This window comes from Zonotrichia leucophrys, chromosome Z (assembly GCF_028769735.1).
Source record: "Zonotrichia leucophrys gambelii isolate GWCS_2022_RI chromosome Z, RI_Zleu_2.0, whole genome shotgun sequence".
NCBI lineage: Eukaryota > Metazoa > Chordata > Aves > Passeriformes > Passerellidae > Zonotrichia > Zonotrichia leucophrys.
This window is the reverse complement of record NC_088200.1, coordinates 67,115,930-67,137,347: the sequence shown is the minus strand read 5'-3', so window position 1 is coordinate 67,137,347 and position 21,418 is coordinate 67,115,930. Positions and strand designations below refer to the sequence as shown.

The window sequence follows — 21,418 nt, the reverse complement described above, 5'->3', positions numbered from 1 at the left end:
GTTAACAAACAAATTACAAACAGAAGGAAAAATAAGTATTCCGGCTATTGTTACAGGCTATAAATAGCTGATGTGGTTCTACTTTAAAGATGTGTGATCTTCTACATTAGTAGACTTTTTCAATGCATAATTGACCTTGAGATGGAGAATAACCTCACAGTAGAGTAGCTTTTCTTTTAAAGAACAATGAGTATAGGTATTAGAGGATGTGCCTGTTGTCAACGATCATTGCTGAAATCTGCCTATACCACACTGGGACAATCAATTTTGTAAATGATTGCAATAATCAAGGAAATTGCCTAATTTATAAATCCTGGCATACAGCATTTTAATGGATTTCTACATTTTAATGCTGATGCTTTCAAAGCCAAATGAATTGTTGTCCAAGCTGTCACTACACAAAATGATAAAAACATTCAGTCTTGAGGGTAACTACATCTCATGGATATTCAGACCATCAGGTACATAATCACTCATTAGTGAAAACTGTGATAGTTTCCAGTTACAAGCCAATGGAAAAAAGGCCACAGTTTCCTTATGAAAAAACCTTCTAGGAGCTGAGGAGTAAAAACAGCTGAGTATTACTGAAATAAGTAATAAAAAAATAAAAATATTCCTAGCATCCTTTCCACTGTTCTACCCCACACACTTTTTTTTCCCATAGGTAAAATAACAGAATAATCTTATTTCTATAACTAAAAGGCTGATCTAAGAACTTTTTGGCCACAGAATCTGTCAGGGCAGGCATTGTTCAAACAGAAGGAGGACAAATGTAGGACATAATGCCATGGCTGTTGCTGGTGGGTAATTCTACCTAAACCACCCTCCAACTCACTCTCCACCCTGAATCTGGCTCTGCAGACTTAGTTGTACATGCATTGCTATTCTCAGTTAAACCTTAAGCAATTGATTTCAGCCAATAGTGGGCTGGCAGTGCTTTACTTACTGCTCAATCTCACTAACCTGACATTTATGGTGTACTGATTGGCCTATGTCAGTGGTGGTGGTTGTAAATTCACTTTGAAAAGCTTTGTGTTAACAGCCTTCAACCAGGCTCCGAGACGAGTATGAGCAGGAGAGCTGACAATTGCTCGACCTCCTGCCCCTATTACAGTGAGTAAATCAGGCTTTGAGCCATTAGGCTGGAGCCCCAGGCCTAGGCAAAAAGGATTGACATGACTAAAGGTCAACCTCTGTCACACATGTGTAACAATTTGGATAATGGAATTCTGTAACTTATCTGGAAAAGGTGCCAAGTGCGTAGAGGGAAGGTATAGCCTGGGCTGAATTTTCCAGCTTTTATGTTAAGGGTTTACTCAGAAGTCTGCACTTAAATGTCTACGCGCATTTGATGCCACAGAATCTGGGGGACCAAAGTGTGTGGAGCAGTGATTGAGGCAGTTCTGCAGAATAGTGAGTGTCACCACCACCTGGAAAAGCACATTTCACTGTTTCACTTAGTCAAATCTATAATAAATACATTATTGACATCAGGCTCACAACACATTTTGGACACTTGTATAGGTCATTAAACTATTGCCTTTATTTACCAATTTTGAATCAAAAGTCAGTCGAAATAATTACCTCTTAATAGTATCATAAATTAATTGTAATTTCAAGCCTTACAAACTAGTCTCATACAACAGTGGAAATCACTTTTATAATTAATTAAATTAAAAGGTCTAATGTTTCCATTACACTGGTGCCCAGTCAGCAATGCAGAAAGGTAGTGGTCAAATAAGGACAGAACTGAGCTTTTGTGTTTATTTGTGTTCCACTTCAGTATTTTTGCATATTACATAATGAAATCTCCAAGGTGAGATTATGTGCCATGGAAAAACAGATAGTCCCTGCATGATCTAGCTATTTAGAAAATATTTTTTTTCTGGGAATAGTGTGTGTCCAGACATGTGCATGTTCCATGCAGTCCTCAGAATTCCTGTTTTCAGTAACACTCTTTAAATTCTGGGGCTGTATCCAACTCCAAACACCAAAGTGTATTCCAAACTTCACTTTGTTCAATAGGAAGAGAATCTGTCCCCACGCCAAATTAGATTAATTTTGTAGCTCATGTGCTTAGGCATACTATACATACTTTCTGTAGACAGAAAGAACATACCAAAACCATGGAGATACATTAAAATAATGCATAAGAAAGTCTTATAAAAGTCACAGGTCTTCTAAAAGAAACATCAGGGTTTTGTTTAGCTCTTCTAAGAACTAAAATTATTAAATATAAAATACCTTCCACACTTGTGATCTCACTAACTTTTTATGGACCTTAAGAAAGGAGTTTGTAACTTATAGAAGTTATCTGGGAAAATGTGTTAGTAGATGATCCAGAAATACCAATGATAGAAGGCTGCTTTGTAGATGCTTAGCACAATTTTCTTCTGAGGTACAAAAATGAGTCTTCTTACTGCACTTACAGTTTAGCAAGTTGCTGACCACAACATTAGTGGTATTTTCCCACAGCACGGGAATTTGAAATCCATGTAAAAATAAAAATTATTGGTCTTTTTCAATGGAAAATAAATGCAAGGGTGCTACATCACACAAAATCCTCAGAAAGGGCAAAACAAAAAAATAACAGAATGGCACCAGCTGTTACTCTGAATAAGTTAAGACACAATAGGAAAGTAACTAAGGAGGTTTTTCAAGACAAAATTACTTGAATTTCATGCACATGACAAATTTAAAACAGAGCTGACAAGCAGGCTGGAATATTAGATGACGAATTGCTGAGAAACATAATTTTTACTTTAATAGAACGACAGCATGCACATAATTCTATCCCCCAGTGCTTTTCTGTAACAGCAAATTTAGTCCAAAACTGCAGCCTTGAGAATCTGGATAAGAATCTATCACCATAGATGCAATGAGTGCTTCATTTCAAGCACAAGGATTCTCTGTGCATATTAATTTGTTCCAAAATGTCCAGTATTGCTGCATGGGCCCTGGCCAGAGTGCATCCCAGCAAAAAGCCTGTTCTTGGTCCAGCAGAAGGCAAAGGCAATGTTTTCTTTTGCTTCAGTTGAAGCAAAAGACAAGAAGGGCAGAAAATACCCATGTGGTACTTTATTAAGATGACATGCACACTTTCTTGTGCCAGTTAATTTGGTGGGGGGAAGGAAGCAGGGGGACAGGGGGAATTTTTAATGGGGAAAATCAGCTACACAGATTTAGCAATTTGTGTTTACTAATGAACACCCTGATACATATATATATATATATTTATATATATCTATATATATATACACATATAATTTTTCTCATCCATGTAAAAAGAAGTCACATATAATAAAAAAATTACTTCCAAAAACGCTAAATTTCAGTCAAGTAAAGTCAAAATGAAGTAAAATCATATATTTGATATTTTTAGGCTGTTGCAAGAAAAAAAATAGCTATTTGACCACACATGAAAGAAAAAAAAAAGATACAGCAAACTCTTTATCAGCCGCATGAAGAACAGGAAACGATAAGACTGTATCCTTTGATATGTCTGTCAGTAAAATTTTTTCATCTAAGCTGCATTTGCAGGGGAAAATACCATTTACAAATTAGCTGTTTCCAGAATTCACAGTTGAAAGTTGGGAGCCTGAAAAATTTTGACTACTAAAATGTATGCATGTTTAAACCTCAGTGTTTTATTCTAATAGAATTTAAGTGTATATCGTATACATTCCTTAAGTCTACTCTTATTAAATTTTGATGTTAAACAGAAAGGGGAAACCATGAGCAACTAGATTAATTTATCTTCAGGGAGTAAGGACACATTAATAATTGAGATAATGTTTTCATATATGTTGGAATCAAGCGTGCCTTTCCACTTCTTTATTAGAAAACACATTAGCGGAAAATTATCTCATTCTCATCAGTAAGACCTAATTGCTAAGAAAATCTCTGTTTCTTTGCAATAACAAAAGGATTATTCTCACTACTTCAAAATAGAAAAAAAAAGGAATCAGAAACATTATGAAGCACTGCTGGAATAAACGCCTGTATTACCAAAGAGAATGTTTATTTAATACACCCAGTCCTGTTTTTGTTTTAAACAAATCAGAGTTTATTGTATTTTTTTAAAATACAAGCAAACTCTGGTTATAGAAGTGGGCCAAAGCGAGGGAAAAGAAAGGCAGTACAACTGAAATGACTAATATTTTTGGCTTTCTGAAAGACTGATCTTTCTGTAAGTTACAAAAAATTGTCTTGGCTGATTGTGAGAGAGCTCTCCAGTTTCCCATGAGCACCCATAGGTGTCGGGGCTGCAGTGGAGCGGGGTGTAACTCGCTCTGAGCCGCTGCGCTCCACACATTGCACACAAAGCAAACACCGAGCGCGTGGTGGGAGCACTTGTGCACACAGTCTGAAGCATATTTCCATGGCACTGAACTGTACATCAAATGCAGTGCTTCTGATGTTTCCCACAACAAAGAGCACAAAGAAAAAAGCAACCAAAGCCGTAACTATGCTTAAAAGTGTTCGCAATTGCCCTTCTGTTTGCCTGGTGTACACAAAGAACTGTAAACTAAAACAAATATCTATCAACTTTACAGTTCCGAGGGCAAAATAATAAAATGCAATTTCTGATACTAAAAATGTGAAATTCACTCCATAAGGTCTATCAAGACCTAATGCTGAACAGCTGATCTGTAGACAGATCTGCATTTGCAGCTGTGTGGGAAATATTAGTGAAAGAGAATGGACTAAGGCCACAATTTTATAAAGGGACTATGATGAAATATTTATTTATCATTCATAGTGATTTAATCCACACTCCTACACCATGCAGACTAAATGAATACAGACTATTTAGATATATACTGCCATTTGCTTTTATGTATTTTCATAGATCAGATTCTGTAAAATTAGACTTTCTGATTACTTTCTTTTAATACATTTTTTTTATTAAACATTGGTCTTCTGACAGATAAAGTATGCCAAATTGAAAGACAAAACAAATGAGAAACAGCAAAATTTTGGCTAGAGCTTAGAGTATGTGTTTCTTTGATAACAGTTTTTGTCATTAACAGAAATAATTCAAGACCATGAGCAACATGTTATTATTAAATCAAATTGAATTCTTATTTTTAAGATAATTCTATTAAAATACATGCATTCTTTTTGCTATCCAACAGGAAATCTGTGTTGTGTGTTAAGAGCACAAGGGTAATCCCACACAAAAACTCAGCCGACAAGCACTTACAGCCTGAATCTGGTACACACAATAGTACTGGTAGGTCTTTTTTCCTTAGTATCTTTCTTGGTTTTGTTTTTAATTTTTTTTAAAGCCCTAGCTTCTTTCATTGCTTCAAACCCATTTTTAAGATAACCTGAAATATGATAAAAATCTTGCTTATTTAAAAAGGTATTGTCAGTATTTGCAAGTTTACGTGCATAAAACTAATTCATATGTTTTTAAAAATTAAACTCATGCTGTGAATATTTATGGAAAAATTATCTGCCTCAATTTATCTAAATTTCAGTACTTATTGTAATATGTGGATCTGACAATCTCATTTCACTATTATATATTCTGTTAATTGGAATTGTCTAAATCACAATACCCTTCTTCACAATTTGAATTCCAACATCATTATAAAGTGGTCTATAAAAAATATGTGATTAATAAATACCCCAAAATACAGCCATTATAATTACTGGGCTTCGATACGAACAGGTTAAAATCCAAATTATCAATATCTGCTGTACAAGAGAAATTCCATCTCTACTGGAGGCAGCAGCAAAATTCCCAGTCACTGCAATTCATCCAGTTCTACTGATCACATTCAGGTGTGTTATGATCTCTTCAATGTGAAAATCTTCTTGCCATAATGATGTTTTTGGATAAATACCTTGAGACAAAGACCCTGGTGTGTTGTTTATTATTTATTTACATGCAGGAAAAGCATAGGAGCTCCAACCCTTCCATACCCCCAAATATCTTTCAAAGATCTATTCACTTTCCCTGTACACACGCTGAAGACAGCAAAAACACTGCATCTTCATGGATTCCTTATATTCTGAAGATTTAGATCTGGTGTGGATGAGCAAATACCACAGATCTATGGGCCAGTCTCTACTGACTGTTGCAGTTAGTTTTGAGGCAAGCAGAGATTGCAGCTACAGAGGACTAAGCAGAAATAAAAAATTATACCTTCCAGTACAAATCAAAGAAATTAATGGCAGAAGACTAGGAAGAGAGTAGGCTCTTTCAGACACACAGAGATTATAGGTTTTTCCTGAGTGATACCTGTCACTCTCTAAGACAGTAACAAATATTTAAAAAAGAAAAACCAATGGCTTTGAGATATCTGAAAGTGGCTTTCATAAAGCACTGGAAACTTCCTTTGGTGAAGGCACAGTAGGTACAGGACCAGAGCTGAACTAAACTGAGCAAGAACGAACTCTGTCACACTGCAAAGGGTCAGACTGAGGAGTAGGATCCTGGGCTTATTTCAGTAGCTTTACCTGGACTGGCTGAGGGCCACAGCAGAGGTGCAGCACTCCATCTCAACCCACATGCACTGCTCTAGCATAATACAGCTGGTGCTCCTGAGAGCTCTGAGAGCTCCATAATTTCCATACCTGAGAGCTCCATCAGCTCTTGTACCTCGAAATATAGAAAGCACTGGGTGTTGTAAAAGCTTCAGATCTCTTTGACCGAGACTCTACACACGACAGCACCTTCAACAGTCGGCTCTTCTCATGCAGACCAATTGGAGCTCTGTGCTGCCCACTGGTTTTCTGGCTACCTTTATCACAGTAAGGCTTTTTCTTGCGCTGGCTACACTTTCAAACCTGCTTACTTGGTTTATTTGAGTTGTGGGTTTGTTTGCTTATCTTCACGGCTAGTTCTGGTGCTAGTACTGCATACAATCTCACTCCATGTTTACTTCAAAAAGATCAAATTTGACAAGGAAGGAAACATGATAACTTACTTCCCAGAGGTGCTGAGTGTTCCTGATGGCACCTGCTTGAACCTTCTCCGGCAGGAGCAAGATTCCCTGGAAGGGCCCGATCCAGGTGCCCTGCTGGATGCGCTGCGCGGCGCAGATGCCGTAGGCCAGGCCGGGCACGGTGCTGGTGCACAGGCACACCTCGCGGGGCAGGTCCCGCAGCCACTCGGGGATCTCGGGCGGCGGAGCGGCGGCGGCGGCGCTGCTGGTGCCCACCAGCCGGCGCAGGGAGTGCAGGGGCCCGTGCATCGGGCACTCGCCGTTCCGGTTATCCGCGCACATGTCGCATCCTGGGGGACAGAGAGGGAAAAGCTGTCAGTGCCCTGCTGCCGGCCACCACCACCGCCACGGCCGTGCCACGCCGATCCCTGTGCCTGCACTGCCGTTCCAGGGCAGCGCAGCCGGTGCCCCTGCACGCCGTGCCCTTCTGAGCGCTGCTTGGGCTCTCTCCCAGATCTCGCCAAAGCCTTCAGTAAAAAATTCCAAAGGCTGAGCAGAAATCCTGCAGACAATTTGCAAGCCTTGTGTATTCACAAACCTGCAAGATTCATTTACTTTAACAATGTTTTTAAAGATGAATTTTTTGACTAATGCAAATAATGCAGTTAAACCATCCCAGTGTGTTTCAGAGAGACATTTTAAAACGGAGTCATAGCGTGTCACAAGTCCCTCTCAACTGCCTTACGACAGCTCAGCCCAAGGGCTTAATTGGAACAAGATTTAATTTTATCCTTATTTTAAATGAACATTCACTCTGGTTTTTACATTAACATGTGTGTGTGCATGTCTGTCTGTTTGGAAAATAAAATAAATAAACCAGAACCTCATGAGTGACAAATTGGAGCCTGCATGCACATTTACTTTACTAAAGACAAATCTAATCTTAAAACTGAAATTATGCAGCAAATATTTCTGGGCACACACTTGAAATTTTATTTATTGAATGAGAATGCATGCTCTTTGCCTGTACAATGTAAATGAAGCTAGGAAAAGACCAAAACAGCATATCTGAGTTCATGAGCAATTCCTGTGAAAAAGATCAGTTTGTAAAACTGTTGATTTCCCTAACTTGTTGTTTATAATGAATGATGTGTCTCTATTTTGGGAAGATCCTACCATGGCTTTTCTTTTCTGAGCAAAGAAAATTTTGGTTAAGTGTTTCCACTGCACACTATTCCACATGCCACAAATGTACATCTTCCAGGAAAATGTTTCATGTTCAAGAAATTAATTTCTCTGGAGATATGCCGAGTTAACATAACAATGAATCTCTTGAAATAAATTGCTGTCTTCTTCACATTTCAGTTTTGTAACACAATAAATGTTTTCATACAAATTTATTCCAGAAGTACAAAGAAAAACCAATAATTATGGCGTAGTATTCTTGTAGCATGTCCTACATCTTTCCCTTAATAATTTCATATACCACTCCTTATAAAAACAGAGCACAGCATTCACTACAGAAGTAGGAGTTTCTTGGTCTATGCCACAGATTTAGACTTGCTAAACTGCCTGCAACCACAGCCTCAATTCTCAGGGGCCCTGACTCAGATGTTCTTCTTTCCAAACTGGATGTACTGTGTATTAAGTAGGTCTCTTTCCTACAGATCCTTCAAAGGAAAACCCTCCCTTCATTTCATCAAAAGCTGCTAAAGGACAGTAAAAGATGCATCTTGAAATTATGGCTTCTATGTGTATTCTGCAGTTTTAGACACACTGCATAAACACTTTTTCCTGTCTTTTAAATTTTACCATTAAAAAAGTGGTGCATTCAGCAACAAGAAATTATTACTAAGTCACGTGTGGAAGATAATTTCCATCAAGATCATTACACCTTTGAGTTTTGCAGAAAACACCTGCCTCCACCTGGTGCTCTTCTGTCTGAGCTCCCTACCCGCAGCATGGCTCACAGATCCCAGCAGAAGGCAAGGAGACAAGCCCTGAGCCGTGCATCGCTCCGGCGGGTGCCCCTGCAGAGGGGCTGCAGGGCAAACGGGCCCCAGGCCGGGCATCCGTCCATCCATCCATCCGTCCATCCTTCCGTCCATCCTTCCTTCCATCCATCCTTCCATCCATCCATCCATCCATCCATCCATCCATCCATCCATCCATCCATCCTTCCATCCATCCATCCATCCATCCATCCATCCATCCATCCATCCATCCATCCATCCATCCATCCATCCACTCACCCATCCTTCCATCCATCCATCCATCCATCCATCCATCCATCCATCCATCCATCCATCCATCCATCCTTCCATCCATCCATCCATCCATCCATCCATCCATCCATCCATCCATCCTTCCATCCATCCATCCATCCATCCATCCATCCATCCATCCATCCATCCATCCATCCTTCCATCCATCCATCCATCCATCCATCCATCCATCCATCCATCCATCCATCCACCCATCCTTCCATCCATCCATCCATCCATCCATCCATCCATCCATCCATCCATCCATCCATCCATCCATCCTTCCATCCATCCATCCATCCATCCATCCATCCATCCATCCATCCATCCTATCCACCTTCACCCATCCATCCATCCATCCATCCATCCATCCATCCATCCACTCATCCATCCATCCATCCATCCATCCATCCATCCATCCATCCATCCATCCATCCATTCTTCCACCCATCATCCATCCATCCATCCATCCTTCCACCCATCCATCCATCCACCCATCCTTCCATCCTTCCACCCATCCATCCATCCCTCCATCCATCCATCCCCAGCAGGTCCAGGCAGAGGCACGGCAGGACAAATCCGCCCAGCGGGGACGGCCCTCACGCCGCCACAAAGCGGGTGCAGCTCCTCCTGCCTTAGGGACATCTTCCCCGCCATAAAACGACTTCCTTTGGGCTGAAACACCATGGCAGAGGAGTTTTGCTCTCCCAGCCACGTCAACTGGGGGTGGATGGTGGGCGGGATTTGCAGGAGCCCAGGGAAGATATTTCTGGCGAGTCCTAAAAGAATGCAGCAGATATTCCTACAACCATTCTGAGGCATGATGAATAAAAGGCATCAAGTATATGCTGGAGAGGGAGGAAATGGGGTGGCAGGGCGGTTGGGGTTTTTTTGTTATTATTTCCACAGCTAGTTTGGAAAGTGAGGTATCACCACAGCATCTTTTCTTTCCTTTCCTCTTCAAAACCAGTCATCAAGAAACCCTGTGGTTTTGGCCTATCCAAAGATATTAGGGGCAGCATTGCAGTTTGGCACTGGAGGTCACATAGGAAAGGATCCCAAATAGGAAAAGGGAAGAAAAAACCTCAAACAATGAAAAAGTGAGCCCACAACCCAAAACAGTTTGGCATGTGATACACTCTAAACAGATTATGGCTGAACTCTACAATCTACAGTTGGACTTGATGACTTCACAGATCTTTTCCAACACAAATTGTTCTATGACTCTATGAAATCAATTTATTTCAATCTACTCATGCAAATCAAAAAGAAAACATCTTACAGGAAAACTGACAGCTTAAAGAAATTATATCTAACCACGATGACAGTTAGCACCAGGGTAGGCCCTTGAATTTTAATTCTTTGCGCTGCTTTAATATTTTCTGGATATGCAACCCTCCTCATAACTAGCTGATTACAATGGCTTTCTTAGAGGAATTGTATCTCTGGAGAAATTTACATTAAACCTGCTCAATATCTTCCTTACTCCAGTCAGACAACCTCAGTGTCGAGTTCCTACATACGGCAGCCAGATATACATAACTTTTCATGCACGAAAATTTCAGTACCTGCCTAGAACAATAATTCCTTAACTTAATTCTGACAATATGTGTGCGTGGATTTGGATTAAACATTTTATTTCTACATTTCCAAGAAAAAGAAACTAAGAAATTGTCAAGGAGTACAAACAAACCCCGTGTCACTGTCATTTACCCTTACAGAAAGTCACACATGGTGATATTTATTTTCCAGTGTCCAAAAACAGTGGTAATGTCTTAATGCTTGGCAGTCACAGTATCTGATCCCCCGCTGTGTTCCTTTCCCCTTTGTCCTGCCAATGCTGAAAATTTGGAAAATGGAACATCTTTTGAAACTGTTTTGGCTAATGTCTTGTTGATGAGAAGGAAGGAATCTGTCTTTAATACTAAGCAGTACTGAAATTCTTCTTAGTTTCATGCTTCATACATTTAGCCTTAGTTGCTATGTAATAGTGCAAATAAAATCTTTAAAAATTCTCATAAATGTTATAAGGAATGGAAGCCATCCTAGCTATATTTTACCATGCCTGGAGTAAAAAGCTACTGTGCATCTTTTCCTGTCCTGTAAACTAACTTTTGTGTAATAGTGTAATACATGAAAGCATCCATTTAAAGACCACCACTGTAGGCAATGTATTCCTTTGCCTCAGAGGACAACGGAAGGATTTCCTTCATATCATTTTGGGGAAAAAATCAAGAGCTCCAAGACTTGCATGCTATCCTGCCTCACAGCAGGATGAATGGCATCATTTTTGTGAGTGCTGCAGAGTACAACGTGTCACGCTGCACCAACATGCTTAATAAGACATGGAAAAGAAGCGGGGCTTTGAGAGGGGCAGTGTTGAGGTCCCCTGACATCACCAGAGTGGCCATTATCACCCACACTGCTGTGGAGGGGTTCACACGAAAATGATGCTTCTAAAAGTGTGAACTTCCTAGAGCATGGCCAGACAGGGTGTCAAGGAGAGCTGTCCTGCGCCCTTCCTCCAGTTTTGGCCTCGGAGAGCAGCTGAGTGTGAGCGCAGGGCTTCACTGAGAATGGCTGAAATGGATAATTCTGCTTTCTGCAATAGCATCAGTCAAGCCCCAAATCAAGTCGAGAAGATGCAAGAAATGTAAGAAAATTGGAGGACTTGCTGAAAATGGAAAAATAAAGGAGGACTGCAGCCAGAGCAGAGTATGTCCTGATAAAATCTAGAGATGTAGAAGGTAAAGTCAGTGGGAATACTGCATTGCAAGCCCAGATACAGCCAAACACTTTGGAAGGAGATCAGTTTCCTTCTTTATACCTTCGTATTCTATAGATAAGGAGGATTAAGGAAAGGAAGATACAAGAAAAAGAAAATTAAAGGATTTCCTAGAGGAGCTGTTTGGCATGGTTCTTATGGAAGGATTGGAAGATGTTACTGTTTATGTGCCTCCAGAAAAATGAACACAGTGTAACGCCAATACAATAACTCCATGTGAGTATACTTAAAAGTATTAAACCTAGGCAAAAGGACACATCATTGCCCCCAAAATGTAATTTTAAACACACACCAACATAAATAACACTACTACTGCACACTTTAAAGCAAATCTGAAAGGAAAAACCTTTCGTCAGTGAAACTAGGGTTTAACACAGTGTTTTTACCAGCAAACCAGCTGTAACAATAAATGAGAGAAATACATTTTTTCCTCAGCAATAATATGCTTCAAAGGTGCAGTTAGACTGGATACCTGCAGTTTGCTGGTATTAAAGAAGGGTGGCCTCTGACCCTTTGCTCCATAATTCACCGCAAGCATGCAGGTATCCAGTGTAAGTGGCCATCATTTCACATGGTATTACTCACTTGCAAGTATAAATCACCATGGCTGGCCCTGCATCCCTGTCAGGGCCCGGGTACCCAGCTAAGCAGGAGGCAGGGCTGGAAGGGACGGTTTCCCTTCCTTTCCTGATGGCTGGAGTTTTCCAGGGAAGCTCAGCCTCTCTCGTACTTCAGTTTCCTCATCGGTGAGCTGGCATCCAAGTCCTTTCACCAAATTATTGGCAGTTTCTATCAGACTGCCTCACCGGAGGCAGGCTTTCGGGGCCACGAAACAGGGATGCGTTTTCCCTTCGGGTGCCCTCTATTTATTCAGTTATTAACTCTAACAGCTCTCTGCCGAGAGCGGGACGGAGCCCGGCCCACTGTCCCAGGGCTGTCCCCGTCCCCTCTGGTAGGACTGTGGCCCCGGGCCGTGCCTCGCTGCCCGTTCTCCCGGCCGGGTCTCAGGCACACCCCAGGGTTGTTCCTCCTTCCCCAGAGCGCCCCGGAGCGGGTCAGGGGCGCCTTCAGAGGTGCTTTCGGGTTTTTTTTAATAGGCGAGTGTGGGGTGGGTTGAGGGAGGTGGGTTTGTTTTTCCCTGCCTTCTACTGCAGGTATGAATGAATTAAATTTCCGTGTCAGGTATGAGAAGGGTAGGAGAATATTGTGTGTAGATAAACCTTGCCACCCTCTGCCCCTGAGAGACCCCCATATACAATGTAGAGATGATGAATAGGCGCCAGGAGAGGAGATCGAAGTTCAGCCCGCACCGGCTCCACTCTCTCCTACAAAACTATAGGGCAATTAATTGTGGCTTGTCCCCTCATCCTTCATCTCCTGGTGGCACATATCGATGGAGATTACTGCTGATGGACCATTTTATCACCCTAAATAAACAGTCACCACCTTCTCTAACCTCAATCTAATGTATGGCTATCTGCTATGTTTAAGGGTGCTGGGTAACTAATGATGTAAAATAGCTAAATCATACAGGTTACCAGCAGTCCAAAGGAAAAAAAAAAGTCCGAATATTTTCCACACCGATCCACTTCACAGCATGTTACATATACTCTGTCTCCCCATAAATTGAATGGGAAAAGGCGTGCAAAGTGCTTGGTGGCGTGACACTTCAGTTTTACACGGCGTATTTATTACGGCGGCAGGTTGGTGCTTGCCGGCGAAGGTGGAGGAGTCTCAGAGCTCTCGGTGCGGAAGCGCCTCCCCAGGAGCTCGGGGCGAGCCTCCGGGGGAACAGCCGGTCCCGCAGCCCCGGGCACACCCGAGGAGATCGCTCCTGCCGCCCCAGAGCGCAGAAATATCCTCGTCCTTCCAGATTGGAGGCTGGAAAGCAAACGGTCCCCAGCCGCCTGCCACTTTATCGGGGCTTCAGCATAATCCCCTTTACTTCTCTGCGGGTAAAGACTGCTGGGCTCTAGTCAGGGTTTTGCCTCTTAATTGCTTCTTTTTTATTATCATTATTATTACTTTTCCCTAGCTTATCCCCTCTCAATTTAAAACCCACAGCTCCTAGGCGGCCCCCGCCCCCTTCCCTCGCCCAAGACCGTGCCATATTCATTGATATTTGACGATCAAGGCGTGTGTCTACTGGGAAACCGCCGCCCATCCATCTTCCCGCGGCGGCCGCCCGGCGCCGGGCCGGGCCGAGCGCTGGGGAGCGGGAACTGGCGGGGAGGCCGGGACGGGATGGACAGACAGCCTCGGCAGCCTGGAAGGGACGGGACGGGATGGGATGGACAGACAGACATCCTCAGCAGCCGGGACAGCCTCGGCGGCAGCTCGGGCTCCCCCGGCGGGCCCGGCCGCCGCCCCGGCCCCGCAGAACCAGCGGGGCACACGCGGAATCTGCCGGCGCCTCTGTGGAGTGGGTGGGACCGGCCGGGGAGCGGGGACACGCGGGGAGCGCCGCAAAAGGAGGGGATGGTCGGCATGGAGAGAGGGGTGTTATTTGGGAAAGTGAGGGAGACAGGGCACCCGCTCGGTTGGTGAAGGAGGTACAGCTGGGATTAGAGTCCGAGGCACAGACGGAGCCTGCGGGGCCCGGCAAAGGAGCAGAGCGGCGCCCCCGCTCCGGGCAGGGCGTGGATCCCGGCGGGCGGGTGACTGTGCCGGGCTGGGGAGAGCCCGCCCGTCCCGGGCTGCCCTTGGGGCTGTCCGCACATGGAAGTGCAGCAAGCAAGTACTACTCAAACTAAAGTAGACGACGCCTCATCCCACCCACAGCCCCCATCTCCTTCCCCTCAAGCGGGCAGTGAGGGTGGGAATGATGCGAAACGGGAGTGAGGGTGGGAGTCAAGGCTGTAGAAACCCCGTTGCCCACGCACCGCTAGCGTGACCCCAGCCGCGCTCGGGCAGCCAGGCCGTGTCCTGCAGCTTGTTCCCTGATAGTGCTGGGAGTGCGTGGCACGGCACGGGCTGTAGCTGCGGCACTCCTTCCTCACTGACAGTTTACTTTTTTCTTTGTTTTTTTTTTTTTGAAGCACGAGTTGCCCAAAGCAACTGCGCTTGGTCCCAGAAAACCGAAACACTCGGGCTGCGAGTTTCGCTCGGAGGCAGCTAATAACCGCTAGAGCGAAAGCCGCCCAGTAAACAAGTAAATTATAGGAATGTTTACATCTAGCTGGAGAAAAACAAACATAAAAAGAAGTCGAGATGGCGCTGGCTGCCCCCTGCCCGTCCTTCCCACGGCGACGGCTGCCCCGCCAGAGCCGGACTCGATTCACAAACGTCCTTTCCGCGATCGATCCCTTTGCTTCCCCGAAGCTTCCACCTTTTATACCGCGCTCGAAAGAAATTATTCAGGCTTCGCCTCCGACTCTGCGGGGTGCTCTTATTCCACTCAGTCCTTAAAAATATCCCCCCCCCCACCCGTCGCAAACGCTTTGTAATATTCCTTTCTCCTTTTACAACCTTTACCCTTTAGGTTTACAGAGCGGCTCCGGGAAGTAAAACATGGATTGTTTGAACCGTTCGGTTGTCGATTAGAAGTGCATTTCGGATTCCATTTTCTGCATGTAATTTATAATAACACGTTTTCTTCACCCAAGAACACAAAATACACGAACAAGTTTCACTACAAGGTAAGACTAAGCATGAGGAAGTCGCTCAAAATAAAGTCGACAACCAATATAGAAGCATTTGAAATGTTAAGAAGGCGGGAAAAATCTCCACCAAACTCCGATTCAACTTTCCCCCCCTAACATATGCGCAGCGCTGAAGACTGTGCTAGAACCCACCCAGTTTAATTAATACATAGCAGGATGTCATGGAAACTTTCAAAACAAGCTCCTTGTCTGAAATTGAATTAAACGAATCCGCGTTTTGCTTGGGCATGTGTTTCAGGATTGCTGGTTTGGGGTATCGTTTTTCTGTTCAACAGCCTTCCTTAAACCGACATTTGGGGAGTGGTGATTGAGAAGGACAACGAAAAAAAAAAAGAGTTTTAAGAAATCTTAGGATAAAAGAGAGTGTTTGAAACAATAATATTTTTTTTTAAGTGCATGGGTCGAGACCATGTGTTTTAAGAGGGACAGATCCAGATCCGTGTGCTTTGAATGTTAGTTATAAAACTGAAGAACTATTAGGAGCTCATATAGTTCTTTTCGTGTAGTGAATTTCCTCGGTCGCATCGTGTTGATAGATAGAGGGTAAAAAAAAGACAGAAATTTCTAAAATGACAAACCTTTCATCCGTACAGATGTATAATGATAGGGGAGCCCCCTCCCCCCCAAAAAACCCTCCCAGCTGTAGAATAGGCAACAGCAGTATAAAACACTTTAGAACCTCCAAGTCCTAAATTAATTGACTCGTGCAGACTTTTTCGTCTAGAAAATCGGCTTTTCTCTTTAAATGACCATGTCATGCTTTTCCGTAGGGGTGGAAACTAAAACCAACGAGGTGTTAACGAGGTCTGAAAGGAAACGATACGCCGAGATAAGAAAGAGGAAAACTTTGCCCTAGATCATCTGATGAAAACTGCAACTTTTCCCCTGCCCAGCTCGGAGGAGTAATTGATTTCTGGATATTCAGCGAAGCCCGGGCTTTCCGGGCAGGAATGGAGTGGGACATACAAGGCGAGAAAGGACCAGCTTTGTAGCTAGTAGCCCTGAACCTTTGCTGAATCCATTTTCCTAAGCAGCCCACCGAAAGAAATCTACCCCCGCCACAGCCTTTCGGGCGAAGCGTGCCTTCCAGGGAAAAACATGGCTTTCAGACCAGAAAAACTGCTGCTGAAGGGCTGCAGCCCGTCTCCTGAAACAACTGGTACCAAGGCAAAAACTAAAGGGAGGGAAGGGCGAGACGGAGGATGCTCCTGGTGGAGTGAGAGCGGTGCAGGCACCGACAGCAGCCTGGAGCGTCCCCGGGCTGGCCCCAGGCGCGGAGGGGAAGCGGCGGAGGAGGGCGAGAAGGGCACGGTACGTACGGTTGTTGGGGTCGCTGGTGTGCTGGTTCAGGGGGATGATCTCCATGCGCTGCTGCCCGTACAGGTAGTAGTCCAGCTCCTCGGCCGTGCAGCGGTACCGAGCGGCGCCACGCTCGCCGCATTTGCCGCCGCCGGCCCCGCACAAATCCTTGCCCTGCAGGGGAGCGGGAGCTGCCCCGGCCGGGAGCTCCGAGCTCTGCAGCGGGCCGAACACCGGGACCTGGGTCACGGGCAGGGAGGTCAGGCCGGCCAGAGAAGCGGCGGCTGCAGCGACGCAGGACGAGGTGGAGGAGGAAGACGGAGTGGACGAGGAAGAGGAGGAGGAGGCGGAGGAGAGGGAGGTCGGGCGCTGGCGGAGGCTGTCAGCCGGGGGCTCGGCTCTTTCGGGTGGCTGGAGCTGGGCGAGGGCCCCGCTGCTTTTGAGCTGGCTGCTCTGCGGGAAAAGCTGCTGCCAGTGCTGCAGATAGGCGGGATCCACCTTCAGGAACGCGGATCCGCCGGGATCTCCTGGCTTCAGCATCGCTCTGCCTGTGGAGCAGGGAGGAAGGGGACAGAAGACGTGAGACCCCCGCCCCGCCCTGGCAGGGCCGCCCGGCCCCGCGGTGGGACCCGCGGTCGGACAGACGCTCAGACACGCTGTGCCAAGCTTGGGCTCTGCGCCGCGGCCGTGGGGGACCGTGCGCCCGTCGCTTCTCCTGCCCGTGGCCAGATCCGTGAGGAGAAAGCCCCGTCCCGAAAAGCCCCAGGACGAGAAACGCGGTGGCCGGGGCGACACGGCGGAGCACGAGCAGGAGGCGGGCGGTGGCGGGCAGCCCCTCACGCCGCCCTCGGCCCGAGAGCCCCCGCTCACCCCGTCCCCTTCGCACGCACTGCCTTTCCTTTCCACTCCTTCCCTCTCTCCGCGGAAGCAAACGACTGTCCGCTGACAACAGGGAGGAGGAGGCGGAGGCGGAGGAAAGTTCAGGCACACGCACACACACGCGGGTATCTCCGCGGCTGTTCCCCACTCGGGCGCTCCCGGGCGCAGGGCACGGCCGGCGTTACCCTGCCCGGGCTCGGGGGCCGCGCTGTGCAGGCAGCTCGGAGTGGCCCGGGCCGCGCCTGCCTTACCTGAGCGGGGCTAGCGCTGCTGCTGCTGCTGCTGCTGCTCGGGGGGCGTGCGGAGGGGCCGGCTGCTCCGGGAACCTCCGAGCCGGACAGCGGCCGGGAGCAAAGCCTTCTCCGATCTTTGTCCACGCGGGAGGGGACTGATCCTTCTCCAGGTTCCGAGGACCGGAGGGACGGCTAGCTGAGAGCCACCGGGCTCCCTCTGCTGTGGCTGCGCATCGCAGTCGCGGCCGGGCGCTCGGCTCGGCTCTGGCAGGCTCTGGGCGAGACACGTGGGTTTTACGACAGCGCAAAATACAAGTGTGTGTGGTGTGTACGAGAAGGAGGGGAGGGATCGGGAAGTTACCAGCGAGTCTGGATGCAGAGCTCTTTTTTTGGCAACTTCCCCCACTTTGTTCCTGGCTCAACTTTTAAAGTGCCCCTTTCTTCCCTTCCCTCCTCCTTCCCTCCCTCCCACCCCCAGCCTTCGACCTCTTTCCCTCTCTGCTGTTTCCCTCCCTCCAGTTTCCTTCCCATCCTCTCTTTTTTCCTCTCCCCCCTCCCCTCCCCCTCCCCCAGCTCCGAAGTACAGTGGCCCCGAAAAAAGCCAAAGAGCTGCTGGGATTTGGGGATTTTGGCTTTTACCTTGGCGGAGGGGAGCGGGGGACCGGCCCCGTCCCGAGCGGGATCCGCTGCGCCCAGCCCGGAGCCGAGCGGGAACTCCCGGCCCCGCCGGCCGCAGCGCCCCGCGCCCGGCCACGTCCCGTCAGCTGCGAGGCTCTTGCTTCACTTGCTTTTGGCCCCTCGGGGGCTGGGGCGGATTTTAGGCACCTCCCCGACCTGTCCCGGTGCTGTCTCAGATAGTTGACGCTGTGTGCGGGGTGACATGCCTCCTTTTCCCCTCGACTGCCTGAGACCGGTCCCAGCGCAGATGAGGGAACCCCCCGCCCCAGAGCTTCTCCTTGCTCAGACCCTGCATCCCCGAGCACCACCAGCACGCCCCACTCCTGCTCTTTGTACCGGGTTACAGCGCAGTGCAAGAAGCACTCATGAGGGAGATGCAACCTGTGGCGAGAAACTTCTCATCTCTAGTGACTTTCCGTCCCCACTCTGCTTAGAAACTTGGGTTTCCCTCCCCGCTGCTCAGTTGTTGAGCTCACATATCAGTGAGTATTTACAAGTTTGGGGCTTTTTTCCAGTTTCTTTCCTAGACCATGTGAAAAAACAGACAAGAACTATAATCTCTCAGGTATATGGTTCGTACATATTGTGCCTTGCATTGAGAACAAAATGCACGAACTGTTTATCTTACCAAAACATCTCTCTAGTGCCAGAAGAGCCCTCGTAGACAGGTGTTACACGCACACTGAATGCACAGTTGCCTACAAAAGTAACTTGTGAGCGTGTAATGTGTTTTCACCCTTCTCCCCACCGTGGTTCCAGTTTGTTTCTTTCCCACCCTTCATTCTCGCAGAGCCTGGGAAAGCTGCTGCTGTTTAGACTTTGTCTGTGTCTAAGGCAGGACATTTTAACACAAATTTGAACACGGCTCGGGCAAAAAATGTTTTGACTGGAGTTATTTTGACAAGGTCATCCGTCATCTGCTGTATAGATTGATAACACCTAAATTAAAGGCAAGCACGAGTAGGAGCACCCCCAGCACCCATTTTTAGGGGTTATAAAGTTGGGTATAAAAACCTTCTTTAAGTCTTTGATCAATTCTATGATGCAATATGTAATAATTTTCATCCCTCTCGCTCTCTCAATGCTCTTTCTGTAGTTCCGCGGCGCTGCCGCTCAGCCCGGGGACAGAGGTGGGGCTGCCGGTCTGTTCGCACCGTCGCTGGCGGTCAGTGTTGGGCGCGCTGGCAGCGGGCGCGCTTGGTTTGCTCCGTTTTCACTGCATTAAAACAACGTCTCGTTCCTACCCACCTCCCTCCTGGCCACAATTTTATTCCCCCCCATCTGACTCTTTAATTTACTTTTATTTTACCTTTGCGCGCACATCTGTGCTATGGTTGTCTTCCTTATTGGACTTCTTTCTAAAATAGTGAATTTCTTTTGGTGGTAGCAATCTGAAAAATTCGTTTCTCGCTAGAAAAATGTGACGAAGTAGAGGAAAGAGCCCAACTAATGGATTTAAGTACATTGTCAATACCTGCATTTGCTTCGACTTGTTAACAAAAGTATTCCATGAGGGTTCATATTCAGGAGTACTTCAATCTGTTACTTCTGCCATTTTTTTTAGCAGACAGAGAAGTAGCGCTTTGAGCGATCAAGGTGGCAGATAGCTCTACCGGCTCCCTTGGCGCTCCGAGACCCTGCCGGACCAGAGGAGAGGAAGGAGGAAGGCTCGGCGTGCCGGGTTCGCGGAGGGCACGGAGGGAGGGAGCCGCTGCCCTCAGCACCGGGCCGGCTCTGAGGCGGGCACGCTGGGCTCGTCCTTAGGCTGCTGTCCCCGGCCGCGGAGAGCTCCGCGGGAGCAGCGTGGGACGGGACGAGAGCACGGACGGGCAGTGCCGGCGAGCGCGGGTCAGCGCCGGTGCCGAGCTGCGGGCGGGACAGACGGACGGGACAGACGGACGGGCCGGCCAGGCGGGCAGGGGACGGTTTCTCGCCCAGTCCCTCCAAATCATCTCCGGCGCTGCCGGCCCCTCCGCTCCCTCGGGAATCCGCCAGCCGGGCTCCCAGCCCTGAACCTGCGCCTCCCCGGGGCTGCTTCGGCCGGCCCTGACCTCTGCTCTCGCTTCCCCAGGCAGAGCGGTTCGTGCGCGTCCCTGCCGGCTGCCCGGAACTGGTCTATCTGCTGCTGTTTCTTGGGTTTGCTCTTGCTGTGAGTTTGGCTTTTTTTTTTTTTTTTAATTAATTTAAAAAATTGTTTAATTTCTTTGCTCCTGGATGTAAAGATGAGAGGGGAAAAAAGAAAGGAAGCTTTAACTGCTGCCATCTCCTTCCTCTTCTCTCAGGCTTTTTCATTATTTAGAGGACGAGAGCTGAAACAAATCACATTGACCGTTTAGAAGGCGATCAAACCTTTATAAAAATCCATCGCCTACGAATCGATTGGTGAATATTTGCTAGGAATTTGTTCAAAAGAAATAAATAAGGAGGGTAAATGTATTAAATGCAAAGGGGAACACGGTGGTGTTTTTCTTCATTGATTAATGACCTCTAAAATAAAACAAGCGGGAAGAGGAGTCAAGATCGATAAATTAACTACCCAAATTCATCATTTTCCCTGCGATTTTTTTTTGCCTTTTAGGGTATTTGGTTGTGTTTTGTGGGGTTTTCTGGTTTCTTTCTTCTTTTTTTTTTTTTTCCTTTTCTTTTTTTTTCTCTTGCTTGGTTGGATTTTGTCTTGTAAACAACACTTATGAAGGATGTCCTTCTCTTTGAAAACTCG

General features: G+C 46.5%; 1 protein-coding gene across 1 annotated transcript in view; it reads right to left on the bottom strand.

Moving 5' to 3' along the window:
- The window catches only part of PRDM6 (PR/SET domain 6), a 75,997-nt gene extending 58,548 nt beyond the window's left edge, over positions 1 to 17,449 (bottom strand). The window contains exons 1-2 of the mRNA XM_064736115.1: positions 16,930 to 17,449; positions 6,942 to 7,249 (exon numbers count right to left, since the gene is read on the bottom strand). Coding sequence (XP_064592185.1) covers positions 6,942 to 7,249; positions 16,930 to 17,449 — 828 coding nt within the window. The remainder of the gene's footprint in view (positions 1 to 6,941; positions 7,250 to 16,929) is intronic.
- Positions 17,450 to 21,418: the final 3,969 nt, after the last annotated feature.